Source organism: Protopterus annectens, chromosome 2.part1 (assembly GCF_019279795.1).
Source record: "Protopterus annectens isolate FY-2018-M chromosome 2.part1, PAN1.0, whole genome shotgun sequence".
Lineage (NCBI taxonomy): Eukaryota > Metazoa > Chordata > Ceratodontiformes > Protopteridae > Protopterus > Protopterus annectens.
In genome coordinates this window covers 71,670,891-71,686,221 of record NC_056729.1, presented here as the reverse complement: position 1 = coordinate 71,686,221, position 15,331 = coordinate 71,670,891, and the positions used below count along the sequence as shown (strand labels likewise).

Genomic DNA, 15,331 nt, shown 5'->3' with positions numbered 1-15,331 from the left:
GGCTACAAACTTTGGCTTTGCAAAGAAGGGGAAGACATTAAAACCTAAACCCAAATAAAGTTCATTTACCTGCTACAACAAAAGCTATGGTTTGCAGAGAGCTTACAAAGCATCAAATGGATCTCATTGTTAAAAAGTATCAGTTAGGAGAAGGGTAAAAAAAAATTTCCTCAGCATTGGATATACCATGTTAGACAGTAAAGACAGTCATCAAAAAGTGAGAAAATATGGGACAACAGTGACGTTGTAAAGAACTGGACATCCCTCCAAAATTGATGAAAAGACAAGACGAAAACTCATCAGGGAGGCTGTCAAGAGACCTATAGCAACACTGAAGGGGCTGCAGGAATTTCTGGCAAATACTAGTTGTGTACTACATGTGACAACTATTTCCCATATTCTCCATATGTCTGGCCTATAGGGTAGGGTTGCCAAGACAGAAGCCTTTTCTTACACAGAAAAACATCCAGGCCCGGCTAAAATTTGCAAAACAATACATCAAGTCTCTCAAAAGCATGTGGGAAAATGTGTTATAGTATGATGAGACCAAGGTTAAACGTTTTGGCCACAATTCCAAAAGGTACGTTTGGCACAAAAACAACACTTTGCATCACCAAAATAACACTATCCCCACGGTGAAGCATGGTGGTGGCAGTGTCATGATGTTCTTCATCTCACATTGCTGCAGTCATAACTAGTGGGGGTAGTCCGCTGTCCTCGGTCGGCCCGAATACCAAAGTATTAGGCTGGCGTCGGTCATGGTCGCTTAGATCTGACGTCAGTACGCCTAGGTACTAAAGCGCATGACCGACGTCATATCCCCAGTCTTTCTTGCTGCATGGTCCAAAGCAGAAGCAGCGTTTGCAAGTGCCGTTCGGCGTCCTGAAATTTTCGTATTCTGAGTTTCAGACCGAAACCAAGTTGGGCTAAGTACCCCGTTGGGGAATATTTTTGTCTTTTCTTGCCTCAGTTTGATCCGGATGTCAGAAAAAGTGAATAATTGTATTTCTTGTGGGAAACAGATACCTCATAGGGATTACCACTCTCTTTGTATTCCTTGCTTGGGGCCTGAGCACGACGTAGTCGGGTGTCGCTTTGTGCTAAATTTCATAAGCGCATCATTACACGTCGTTTAAATTGTGCTAGGCTTGTCTTCGGTAAGCGGTGTAATTATAAAATGCCGTCGGATCCTCCGACGCCCGCTACCGCTAAGAAGCGTAAGGAGAAATCGGTGAAATCTAAACAGGATGAGTCGTCCGTTCCGGACGCGGTTCTTAGAAACCACGGTGGAATCTGTGGATCCAGCCGAGGTTTCAGTTGAGTCTCAGGGGGAACCTTTAATTTTACAAGATGTGGCCTCTCAGGAGTCGGGTCAGGCTGAGGGGGCCTCTCAGGTGGCTGTAATCCCTTCTCTACATAAGGTGGTTAGGCCTTCTCCCTCTGTCTCTAAGGTACCTTCTAAGGCCAGGCCTGGTTTGTCTTCCTCTGGCGTCAGTCCTTCTTCTGCAGGTTCTGTACCTAAAAAACACATGCTTAAAATGGCAGAGGATTTGATTTCCTTGATTAGCGGTTCTATGCCCCCCCCAGATAAGAGGCCTAGGGTGGAGCCAGAGGTGGAAGGATTAGAACACTCTTCAGATTACTCTGAGTCTTCGGCTGAAGACATTCAGGATTTTCCCCCTTATTCTGATTCAGACGCAGAGGATTCTAGTCCTTCTGCTTCCCCTCCAGAGGATTTTTCCTTTTCAGAAACCCTGCATTCTATGAGGGAACATTTTAAATGGGAAGGTCAGGATTTCTCTGATTCCAGAAAGAGGCTTAGGGAATTCCTATTTTTGCCACAACATAGGCCCTTGGCTATACCCCCTGTTTTGGATGTTGTGCAGGATGTTTTCTCTGAGGCTTCCCTTAACCCTGACTCTTTGCCTCCTGCCCCGGTTAAGCCAGATAGGTATTACAGAGTGCCAGAGGCTCATAAATATTTGTATAAGAGCCCTAGGGCTGACCCAGAAACTATTAGCCAGGGACCTAAGGGTGTCAGGGCTTCTGTTGTAAAGAATCCAGTTCCTATGGATAAAGACTCTAGAGCTTTGGATAGGTAGGGTAAAAAAGTGTATACCTCTTCCACTCTTGCAATGAGGTCTTTGATTTGCCAGTTTCATATGCTGAAGTACCAGAATTTTCTCCTTAGTCAGTTGAAATCTAAGTTAGATGCTTTAGCAGAGGGCATAGAGTGTAAAGAATTACAGGATTTGGTTCATGCCTCTGATCAGGTGGGTAAGCATTCTTTGCAGTGTGGTTTTGATGCTTTACAGGCCTCTTCCAGGGTGGCTGCCACTGGATCAGTTATTCGTAGGCACGCCTGGCTTAAAGATCAGAACTTGTCAGAGCATGTTAAAGCTCGTATTTTGGATGCTCCCCTGCAGTCTCAAGTTTTGTTTGGTTCTCCTGTGGAGTCAGTCTTGAAGAAAATGGAAGACAAAGCTAAGTCTATGCAGACTGTTAAGGATTTTTTGCAGGTGCAGCCCCCTAAGTTTAGCAGGAATTGGCCCACTAAGGGATGGGCTTATCCTTCTTCTGATTTACAGTCTAGGGGTAGATCTAGACGTGGTAGGGGCAGAGCTCATGCACAGGGTTCTTTTAGGCCTAGGACGTGGAGTTCCCCTGCACAGTCTACAGGTGAGGGCAGGGGCCAGTCCTTTCGTAAACAGACCCAATGACCTGCATCTTCAGCTGCCCGATCCTTCCTGTCAGGCAGCTCCTCTGGGAGGAAAGTTGGCACTTTTCAGGCAAAACTGGCTTTTAGTCACACAGGACAAATGGGTGCTGGACATCATAAACCGAGGTTACAAGTTTTATTTCCATACATTGCCCCCTTTCAAAGGCATGCCAGACGTTCCTCCTCAGCAAAAGGTGGAGGCTCACGACCAGATTTCTTTACTTCTACAAATGGGAGCTATCCAGCAGGTCCCTCCGTCAGAAGTGGGCCTAGGATTTTATTCTCGCCTGTTTCTTGTACCAAATAAAGGAAACACTTGGAGGCCAATTCTGGATTTGTCTATTCTCAACACATACCTGGACATTCCAAAATTCAAAATGTTGACTTTACAACAACTTCTGCCTCTGCTAGGCAAAGATCATTGGATGGTAACTCTGGATCTCAAGGAGGCTTATCTTCATATTCCTATCAGGCCCAGCTGCAGGAGATTCCTGTGTTTTCGGGCTGGGGCTTTACATTATCAGTTCTCTGCATTGCCCTTTGGCTTATCTACTGCGCCCAGGGTGTTCACAAAAGTTCTGGCTCCAGTGATAGCCTTCTTAAGGTTAAGAGGAATACAAATTTATCCTTATTTGGACGATTGTCTGATTCTTGCTCAAGACAAAGACAAGCTACTTCACCATCTTCAGTATGTCATGGCAGTGTTAAGGTGCCTAGGGTATTCTGTGAACGAAATAAAGTCCAGTCTAGTACCCTCTCAGGACATGTGCTTTCTGGGTGTGAGACTGAATACAGCCTCTCAGATGGCGTTTTTGACCCCGGACAAGCAAAGAAATCTTACCCTGTACTTCCAACAATTGTCTCTCCTGTCCAGGCTGACTGCAAGGACAGTCCTTCAAGCCTTGGGGTTCATGGCATCTTGTATTCTGGTGCTTCCCAATGCCAAACTGCATATGAGGAAGCTACAATGGTATCTCAAAAGTGTATGGACTCAACACTGCCACGATTTGGACACTGTCATTCAGATAATACCTTGCATTCAAAAGGAGTTTTTGTGGTGGGCTCAGGAATGTCACCTAAACAAGGGACTCTCTGTGACCCGACCAGAGGCGAGTCAGATCCTAATGACAGATGCCTCAGACAAGGCTTGGGGAGCACACCTCAATGGAAAATGGGTTCAAGACACGTGGCCTGCCAGACTTCAACATTTGCATATCAACATGAAGGAGATGTTAGCAGTCCAATTTGCATTGATGGCTTTCAAGGATCTACTTCAACCAGGACACGTGTTGATTCAAACAGACAACACAACTGTCATGTGGTACATCAACAAGCAAGGGGGAACTCATTCGTACCCTCTTTGCAGGCAAGCTATGATTTTGTGGGAGACTGCTCTCAGTTTGCACCTCACTCTTCAGGCAAGTTTCTGCCAGGAGCACAGAACTCCTTAGCGGATGTTTTGAGCAGACAGATGGTGGATCCCCACGAGTGGAAATTGGATCCTCATGTATTTCGACAGTTGACAGTGCTTTGGGGGACTCCAGACACATAGATCTGTTCGCTTCTCCACTAAATTTCCAGCTGCCAAAGTTTTGCACAAAGCTGTTTCATCCAAAAGCTTGGAAAGTGGATGCTCTATCATTCAGTTGGAACCATCTTCACGTCTATGCTTTTCCTCCTCTGCCTCTCCTTCCCAAGGTGCTCTTGAAGGTGAGACAGGACAAGCCCTCCATGATTCTAATAGCTCCAGATTGGCCACGTCAGCACTGGTACCCTCCGCTGAGGAGCTTAGTACGGGAGCCTCCTTGGCCTCTGCCATCAATTCCACACCTTTTGTCCCAGGCAGGCAATCATTTCCTCAATGTCAGGATACAGTCTCTGCATCTGACAGCCTGGCATATTCTGTTCTATACCCTGGAGGGTCGCAGCTTCCTCAACAAGTTTTGGATGTTATTTTGGAGGCCAGACGGCCTAGTACAAGGAAAGTTTATGCTGATAAATGGAGGAGATTTTTTCTTTGGAGCCAAGCAAAGAGCTTTGATATTTCAGTGCCTAATTTGAGTGTTTCTCTTCAGTATCTTACAGAATTACTAGACAAAGGTTTGTCTTTCTCCTCTGTTAAAGTTCATGCTGCAGCCATTTCTGCTCACTATGATTGTGACCCACCATTATTCTCTCATCCTTTGTTTTAGCAATTTCTTAGAGGGGCAAAGAACATAAGACCCCCACGTAGAGCTCCTACTCCTTCCTGGGATCTCAATTTTGTGTTGGAAAAACTCACTTTACCTCCTTTTGAACCTGCAGCTACATCTGAGTTGAAGTTTTTGTCTTGGAAGACTGCTTTTTTGTTGGCTATTACGTCTGCTAGAAGGGTATCTGAATTACAGGCTCTAATGGCAGTTGAGCCCTTCCTGATTTTTCATAAGGATAGGGTATTCCTTCGTACCAACCCTACTTTTATGCCTAAAGTTGTTTCAAATGTGGCCTTAAACCAATCTATTCATTTGCCTATATTTTATGCTGATCCCCAAAATAAAGGGGAAAAAATTTTGCACTCTTTGGATATTCACAGGCAGTTGCGTTATTATTTGAGCAGAACTAAAGGGTTCAGACAGTCTCAACAGTTGTTTGTTTCTTTTGCTGTGGGATCTCAGGGGAAACCTGTTTCTAAACAAACTATTTCTAAGTGGATTGGCCATTGTATTGCTTTTTGTTATTCTCATCATGGTAAGGAGATTCCGGCTGGAATCAGACCTCATTCCACTAGGGCTACTGCCACTTCTACTGCTTTTTTAAGGGGTGTAGCTACTAAAGATATTTTGGAGGCAGCTACTTGGAGTTCAGTGCACACTTTTTCTAGACATTACCATCTCCCTCTTTACTCCAAATCTAGGGCTGGGTTTGCCACTGCAGTTTTACAGGGCATGTTAGCAGCTCCCAATGCTTTATAATTTTGCCATCCTCCCTTTACCTTTGCTTTGGGATTCTACCCACTAGTTATGACTGCAGCAATGTGAGATGAAGAACATAGTACAGTTTTGTACCTACCATAAATGTAGATGTTCGAAGATCCACATTGCCGCAGTCCAATTTACCCTCCCTCCTTCCCCACTGTGGTTTGGGGTGGTTGTGTGTTTGGGTTGTAAATATTGTTTGTACATGGGTGGTTGGATGTTTCTCTGTGTTTTGGCTATGGCCTTTCTTTTTAGGGCCTTCTGACATCTGGGGCAAGAAAGACTGGGGATATGACGTCGGTCATGCGCTTTAGTACCTAGGCGTACTGACGTCAGATCTAAGCGACCATGACCGACGCCAGCCTAATACTTTGGTATTCGGGCCGACCGAGGACAGCGGACTACCCCCACTAGTTATGACTGCAGCAATGTGGATCTTCGAACATCTACATTTATGGTAGGTACAAAACTGTACTTTTTGGGGTTGCTTTTCTTCAGCTGGAACTGGGACTTTAGTCAAGGTGGAGGGAATTATGAATGGTTCCAAATACCAGTCACTTTTGGCCCAAGAGCTTCAGGAGTCTGCTAGAAAGCTGAAGATGAAGAAGAATTTCATCATTCAACACGACAATGACTCCAAGAATTGCTTTACCAGAAGAAAATTATTTTGGAATGGCCCAGCCAGAGCCCAGATCTAAATCCAATAGAAAATCTGTGGGAAAAGTTTTGAAATGATTTATTGTCGTCTCATTTTTTATATCACAAAAACCTGGCATTTTAACAAGGGTGTGTACACTTTTTATATCCACTGTACCTGGCAGATTACTGATGTGATAATCCTTACATACGGGATGTATCCTGCCTTCCTTTTGCAACATTTGTTTGCTCTTAGCACTAGTGGACATGCTTGTATAAAAGGGTCTTACGGACATGATAAAACTCAGAACATTTTTGATGGTAGTCCACGTATGCAGAATTCTGTAAGAGTCATATTGATTATCCATATGGTCAGCTTCAACACAAGTGAATACCTCACTGTGGACCCTTCCTATTTCTGTATTATGTCTGCCAGGTAAGGAAAGAGTGAAATCAGATACCAGCAAGAGCTTCCACTCAAGTTGCTTGTTTTCCTTAGGTGCTGAACTTGACATTAGATCCTGTCATATCTGTCAGTCATTCACCCCTAAGACTATCAGAAGTAGGCTTAACTCTCTTCAGACTTCCTTAGAGAGCAAATGTCTTCAGGATTTGATGCAGGCTGCTATGGCATCAACATCCTCCATTGAACTATCCCCATCGGGGAAAAAAGAAAAGAAAAACATTGAGAGAGATGATTAATGATAACCAGAAGTCCACCTCCTCCCTCATCTAGTCTGAGACTGATGACTCTCCTGAGGTGCATTTGTAGTCCCTGGACCATATATCTGTTTCTCTTGGGATTTCTACCATGTACTCTTTGGAGGTTGTTATGGTTGAGGACACCTGTATGATCGATAAGACTGAACATTCAGATGAAACATCCAGGAAGGAATAACCTAGATTGATCTTATCTGAATGTGAGAGAGGTATCCACCAACTTTTACTCAGAGAGGGTGTCCATGGCTGTCTTATGGAGATCAGACCTGTAGCTTCCACTCTGAAGACCGTACATTTGGTCAGTCTTAGGAAATTTTAGGGATCTTAATGTGGAAGGAAAAAAAATTACATAGAACTAAAAAGAATTTGTGGAAACAATGCATGCAGAGTAATGTTCAAGAAGAGGAATGAGGTTCGAGGGGATGCAGTATTTTATGTAATGTTGAAGGAAATGATAACTGTTAAAAGACAACATATATGTATAATGCATGAAAATAATGAAAAATGTTATGGTTTGTTTTCTGTTCTTAATGGATGTCCACTGACATCACTGTTTAAAATGTAGGAATTTAATAAAGGTGCTTAAAAAATGAATTACCTTGACATTGAGAAATGTGCATGTGGATCAGTGGATTACTATGGTTAAAATTACAGTTAAGTAAATAAAAAAAGAAACAAAGAAAAAGAAGAAGAAAAGGAAAAGATAGAGAGGACACATTCAGACCCATTCTAGAGCATCTTCTCCTTCTTCTTTCGGCTTTTCCTGGTTAGGGGTCGCCACAGCGGATCAACTGTCTGCTCATGATTGGCAGTGGAGTTTTATGGTGTTGAGTTGCCAGCCCAGTGCCCAGCCTTACACAGAAGGCACACACACACACACCTAGGGCCAATTTGGAGTGTCCAATCCACCTACAGCATGTCTTTGTGGTGTGGGAGGACACCAGAGCACCCAGAGGAAACCCACGCGACCACAGGGAGGACATGCAGACTCCGCACAGAAGGCACCCCAGCCGAGGATCGAACCAGAGAACCTCTTGCTGTGAGGCAGCAACACTAACTGCTGCACCACCTAGATCTATCCCGACTAAACACTTTTTTGCATATTCCAAAATTCAAAATGTTGACTTCGGACTGCCTTTTCTCTTCTTTTTCCTCAAGCCTTTTTGGTCCTGCTAGACCTTTAAGATGCTTTCTTGCATATTCCCATCCAAGAGAATCACAGATCCTTTTTTAATATTCTTTGTATTGGGATTGCATTGTCTGCCTGAGTTGGTGATAGCTCAGGTGGATGTAAAAGATTCCACACACGTATTGAAAAGAGTAGGGGAAGTCCCTGGTGCCCTGGACAAATATCCCCTAGTCAGTATGAATAACATCTAGGGTCTCCCTGAAAAGATGCCACCAGCTTAGTTGGACTAAACTGGTCAACAGAGTGTAAATAAAAACAAAAATAAATTATCAATTTGCTTCTTTCCTCTTTGGACTTCCTGCCACCCCAACAGCCTTTACCAAATGCCTTGCTCCAGTGATAGCTTTTTGCAGACTGAAATTTCAATTACTTGATCTCAACCTCCTCAAGTCAGGAAACTTTAACAGCTTTACAGCAAAGAATGAACCTTTTTTGTAGTCTGGAATTCACTCTGAACCTAAACATGTCATCCCCACTACCATCTCTCTCTTTTTTTTTTTTTGTGATGTCTTAGATACCTACATGATGACTGCTTTTCTTCCCCCAGAAAAGATGCAAAAGGAACATCAACACTTAATCAGTCTTTCTCAGCAGGAAATGTCCACAGTAGGGGAAATTTCTAAGAGCGCTAGGTTTTATGGCCTCTTCATCTTGACAATTTCTCGTGCCAGACTTCACATGAATACGATCCAATAGTTCCACAAGTCTGTTTGAGCAGAACAGTCTCACCATCTAACTTTCCTAATTCCAGTACCCAACTTTGTGAAAAAAAACCTCATTTATGGGCCAAGGAAGTTTTATACAACATGAGGCTCAACTTCTCTCCTCCCAGCCCCTCTCAGACAGTTGCCACAGATGCTTCAGACTTTTCTTGTGGTACTGTTGCTTAGGAGATCACAGTACAAGGAATATGAGAACCACAACACAGGTGCAAACACATCAAACTGAAATAAATGATGACTCTTATTTATTATTTTTTTATTTATGTGACAGTCGTTTACTGGGAAAGTCCAACTGGGCCATAAAGAACCCATTTTCAGTGGAGGCCTGGGGAGAAAAGCTCCATAAGACATACAATAATAGACAAATTGATTAGTGTAGTAGTAGTATAGACACGTGCTTTCACTTAACATTAACTTAAATATTCAGTGAAACAGAAGCACAGATATTACAAATGGTTATAAGCATACACATTAACAGTAACTAAAATATTCAACATAACAGTAGCATAAATATAACAAATGGTTACAAACATAGGATGGTTACAGTGAATTTTCCATTTAAAGTCTGTGCTAGTCACAGCATTTTGTATTGGGGTAGTAACTGAGAAGATGTAAAGTAGTCCAGATGGTTGTTTTAGAGAAAATGTGGGGTTAAATAGTAGGATCAGGGGAGGAGATGGGTAGAATAAGAGAGAATAGTAAGGTGGTTAAGGTATATATAGTTAAGAGTAGTAGAGGAGGAGGTGTCATGTTATGGGTTGAGGTATCAGCCTGGGGATGAGCAGGAGCATATTCAGGCTTTAGAGAGGTGTTCCTTAAGTGTGAGCTTGAAGGATGTGTGTACGTGGTTGGATCTAAAAGATAAAGGGAGGGTGTTCCACATTTTAGCTATGCAGAAGTAGTATAGGTTATGTCTGGCTGATTTCTTGGGACAATGCTCTTGTAGAAGCTGTTTGTTTTCTAACCTAAGAGATCTGCTTGGTACGTAAAAGTGGAAGATTGTATTTAAGGCTAGGCAGGCCACGAGTCTATGACTGATTTTATGTGCTGTTATGAGCTGGATGAAGGTAAGGTGATGTGGAAGTTCTAGCCAATTGAGATTGTGAAGGGGCATGCAGTGATGAGTGTAGTATTTAGCATCGGTGGTGAACTTAGCAATTTTGTTGTAGCAAGATTCGAGCCTAGATTTTAGGCAGGTTTGTAGATTGTTGAAAACTGGGGTGCCATATAAGAGAGTAGGAGGTAGGTAGTAGCTATTGTGCATTTAGTGTGAGTGTCTAGGAAATGTTTGTGCTGGTAGAGGGTTCCAAGTTTCTGGTGTGTTTTTTTAATGCTGCTATGTATATGTAGGTTGAACTTAAGGTGTTCGTCAGTGATGACACCTAGTAGTTTTGTGTGTAAGATATGTTACATTATTGTGTTGTTCTGTGAGACAATAGTAAATTAGCTTTCATTTAGAGAGTATGTTTTGGAGGTGTGGAGTATAAGCTTAATTTTGGTGGGGTTAAGGAGTACTTGATTATTAGCAAGCCAGCTCTCAGTGGATGTGAAAGCAGTTTGGGTGATTTATTTGAGATGTGATAGAGAATCTGATGAACAGATGACTGTGGAGTCATCAGCATATTGTATGAGTGAATATAGGTCATTAGTAAAGATGTTAAATAAGAGGGGGCCAAGAATAGAACCTTGGGGAACTCCAGTTGAAGTGCCTAGGAAAGCAGAGAAGGAGTCTAGCCATTTAACTGCCTGCTGTGTATTAGAGAGGTAAATAGTGAACTAGCAGGTGGTGGAAGAGGATACTCCAAGGTTATTGATCTTTTGAATAAGAAGGTGATGGGGAACAGTATCAAAGGTCTTAGATAGGTCAGGAAATAGGGAGGAAACCAGTTTGCCTGAGTCTCAAGCTTTATTTACTGTGTCAGTGAAGGATAATAGAGCTGTGTCAGTACTGTGCCCTGGTCTAAAGCCATGTTGTGTGGAAGTGAGGAGTTGATTGTTAAGGAGGTAGTGGAGCAGTTGAGTGGATGCATTTTTTAAGGAGTTTAGAGAGAGGTGACAGGAAGATAGTCGGTCAATACTTAGACAGTTCAAAAGAGTTGCCACCTTTGTGTAATGGTATAATGAAGGATTTCTTCCAGATAATTGGAACATAAGCTTCTAGAATAGCTCTGTTATTGAGGATAGATATAGGATATGCAATAGCATCAGCTACTATCTTGAGATATTCTGCTGGGAGGTAGTCAGGAGAATTAGTGCAGGCTTTGAGTTTGAGGAGGAGCTTGGCAATTGTGTTATTGGTAACAGGCTGAAGTGGGAAAGTAGGTGAGGTTGAGGAAAGCAGTGGAGTGGAGGAGTGAGGGTGGGTCATGGGGGGAAAGAGGAGGCAATGGGTCTTTTGTGTGGGGTTGAGATTGTGGTGAGTTGTATTTGGTGGTGGGAAGAGGTGATGTGTTTGAGGTGACCTTCTGTATGCATCTAATGAAGTGATTGTTAAATATGTTGGCTATTTGTGCACTGGTATTGTCAGGAAGAGTGTTGGGGTTAGTTTTTTGCCAGGGTTGAGAAGTGATGAAATGGATGACCAGAATTTTGGGGGGTTATATTTGTTGGTGGATTGTAATGTGTGGTAGTGGTTTCTTTTGTCTTTTGTTACAGCTTTTTTAGTCAGATTGCAGAGATGCCTGTACTTGTTTAGGTCTGAGGGAGATTTCAATGTGTGCCATAGTTTCCAGAGCTTGTCTCTGGATCTCATTAGATCTTTAGTAGCTTTGGATAGCAAGGGTGTGAAGTTGCTTTTGATTCTCTTCCTGTGGAGGGGTGCTAGATGGTTAAGGATGCCAAGGAATGTCGGGTTGAAGTGGTTGACTGCTTCATCTAGAGGAAGAGTTTTGAGGCTGGACCAGTTGATAGCTTTTAAAGTGTTGCTAAGTGATTGTTAGTGAAAGTTATAGATATCCTGTATTGATGGTCTTTAAGAAGGTAGGAGGATGTTCTAAGGGCATAAGCAGGGAGGTGGTCACTCAGAGTATCTAGGAGGGTCCCAACATCGGAAAATTTGGCGGGGTCCAAAACTAAAATCCAGTCAAGTAAGGAGCATTGACTTTTTTGTTTTTTTGGTGAATCTAGTGGGGGTGATTATGAGCTGAGTAAAGTTCAGAAGGTTTATGCTAGAATTAGGGAAGTTACAAGTGAGGTTCATTAATAGACCTGAAACTGTATTTGAGGAAATTGAATTTAGAAATATTATTTAAAGATGGAACCAAGGATGAAACCAGAGTTAGAAAGGGTCCTTGCAGAAAGAGTGTTTTTAATCCCCCTTTGCACCCAGTTCTTTTGATGTTTGAAAAACAGGCGACTGAGGAACTGTATGAGTCTTATAATAATAGTAAAAGCAGCAGTGAAAGGTAAAATTTAAATAAAAAAGAAAAATTGCTGTTGGAACAACTGAAAAGAAAAACTGATATACATATTATGAAGCCCAACAAGGGGGGTGGCATAGTTGTTTATGGGTCAGAAGAATACAATGATGCCATTACTAATATCTTGTTGGACACTCATACATATTCATCAGTTTCCAGAAATGAAATAACGATAGCCCACGGTAGGATTGATTCTTTACTTGAAGAATATTTAATTGAGACTAGGATTGATATAAAAACATACAATTTCCTAAAGCAAACCCACCATCTTATTCTGAACATTTCTGGGATGCCTAAGATACATAAATGTGTAAGAAACCCCCCTTTTAGACCTATAGTGTTGGCAAAGAATTCTAAAACACACCGCTTAGCAGTATATGTGGACCATTTTACTAAAGAAATCCCATCAAAGACAGACCATCTTCTTAGGGATTCATGGGATTTTTTAGGGAAGTTAACACAGGAATTATTGAAAGAAAATTTGTGTTTCCTCAATAAATGTTAAAGATCTATTCACCACTATACCTAGAGAGGAGGGGCACCAAATGTTTAGTGAAAGTGTGTACAAACATTCTACATTACCTAATGATCAAATTCAATTAATTCTTGAACTCATGGAGATGGTATTGGATTACAATTTTGTAGGATATTAGGGTGAATATTATCAACAAATTAGTGGTGTTGCAATGGGTGTGGCATGTGCTCCCATTTACGCCAATTTGGTGTTGTTGGAATGGGAGCAGTGCCACATATTTAATGGTCCCTTTTACAAATTTATAAGACTGTACGTAAGGTTTCTGGATGATATTTTTGTCCTATGGGATGGAAATAAAGAATTAATGGACTCCTTTGTGGAATATTTAAATAAGAGTACCACGTACATTAAGTTTACACATGAATGGAACAGTAAAAGTATAAATTTTCTGGATGCTACCATCACTTCAACATCAGAAGGCTTCCAGTCTAAAATATATAGGAAAGAGACATGGTGTAATAGTTACTTACATTTTACTAGTAACCACCCCACAGCTCAAAAATTTAGCTTGGTTAAACGACAAGCAGTCTGAATTGCAAGGATGACTTCAGAGAAAGAAGAACTAAATAAGGAATTGAATAATTTAAATAATATGTTTATGGAAAGGGGTTACCTCAAAGAGAAGGTGGATAGGGTGATAGATGAAATAAAAAGAGGTTGGGGTACTAGATATAAACCCCTGTTAGGTGTTCCTAATGGTGTTCATGATAAGTATGGGGAAGAAAATTGTAACAATAAAAATAAGAAATATCAAAAAGCATGCATAATTGAATTTAATGGATTTACAGAAATATTTACGGATACAGTCAGAAAAAATTGGAGTATGTTGAAAATAAATAAGGAACTGTTTGAAGTGGTGGGATTTGAACCTACCTTTACATATAGGACCGGGATGAACTTTAAGAGAGTTTTTGAACAGACGCATAAGAAAAAATTGGGTGTTTTAAGGGTGACCACTAACTGTGGACATTGTAAGCAATGTTCAAATATTTACAAGGAAAGTAGTATTTTATTGCAAAATGGTATACACAGTAGAGTAAATTACTGCAAGGGGAATTGCAACACAAAAATGACAGTGTACTTGGCAACCTGTACAGTGTCCAGCATTCTATGTTGGAAAAACAGAGAGGGCTTTGAAGGATAGAATGTTTGAACATTCATTTGATATTAAAAATATGAAGGAAGCCAGTGCACTGTACAAACATTCTTTGACGTGTTGGATTTAAAGGTTTCAAATTTGATATAATTGACATGGTGGGAATAAATAATAGAGGGGGTGATGTTAAAAATTTGTTGTTATATGGCAGTTGAGGTTAAGGTCCAATTTCCCCTCAGGTTTGAATGAATATATTTCTATCAACCCAGTATTATTGACAAAAGCAGTGGAAGTGTAGTTACCCAAGGAAGGTTATAATCATTTTATTGTATTTTATTTTATTCATTGTATTTTATTTTATTTATTAACCTTTGTTAAAAGTGTTGGCAGTATTGAAAATTTTAATAATGCATTCTAAATGTTTTTTATGGATGGACATGTAATGAGTAACAATCAATGAATTTTATGCTGAAATTTGAAAAGGGACTATATTGCTTCAAAACATCAATTGATTTTAATTGCATTCAGTGCATATGATATAAAATGATTGAGTTTAAAGTTTTGCATGTATCTGATGAAGTCTTGACCCTCAAGACGAAAGCATTTATATTGTATTTAAGAATAAATTATTTGGCACCCACTTGTGATATTGGACTTCTACTGTGATTTTTCAAGTTTTACAATTACATACTGCTGTTCCAGTGTCTTTTTTGGTTGTTAGAATACTTTCTGCTACCTTATAAATGCAATATTCTGCATAGTTATTGTTGTTGTTCTTAAGGATCTGCATCCAAAATCCCAGTCTGTCTTTGTTTCTTGAGCTTCCCCGTTTCATAGGTTGGTACTAGGCTATCGGCCCCAGTGCCTATACAAGCCTAGCCATAACAATTCCCTGGATGTTTCTTCCCACAATATTTACTTCCCTTTCCACTTTGAATTATAGGTTTCTGCTTGTGCTATGCATAGGAGCCTTAACTGTGTATCTCTGAAATACCCTCTTATCGGGTAATCCCAAACCACCTTGTCCATTTGGAAGAATCAGCTTCTCCCACTTAACTCTTGCCGTCTTCCCCTCCCAGATAAAATCCTTCAGTCCTTTATTAAAAGTAATCCACAACTTTTCTGGTTGATAAAAATATGCCTGACTTGTGTATAAAACTTAAGGGACTAAAAACATTTTAACTGCTTGTATCTTGCTATCCATATCCATATAACAGAGCTTTCATTTTCTCAGTTTTTGTTTTATCTTTTAAGTCTCTTCCCACATATCCTTAGCTGCCACACCAGAATCCTTTTTAATCCATACTCCTCTAAGTAATTAAGATGGGTACTTGTATATTT

The 15,331-nt window shown here is 41.0% G+C and overlaps 1 protein-coding gene across 1 annotated transcript in view; it reads left to right on the top strand.

Annotated features, from left to right (window-relative positions):
- Positions 1–13,435: 13,435 nt before the first annotated feature.
- Positions 13,436–15,331, top strand: part of LOC122794821 — a 133,907-nt gene continuing 132,011 nt past the window's right edge. Inside the window, exon 1 of the mRNA XM_044063426.1 lies at positions 13,436–13,865. Within this exon, the coding sequence (XP_043919361.1) occupies positions 13,436–13,865 (430 nt within the window). The remainder of the gene's footprint in view (positions 13,866–15,331) is intronic.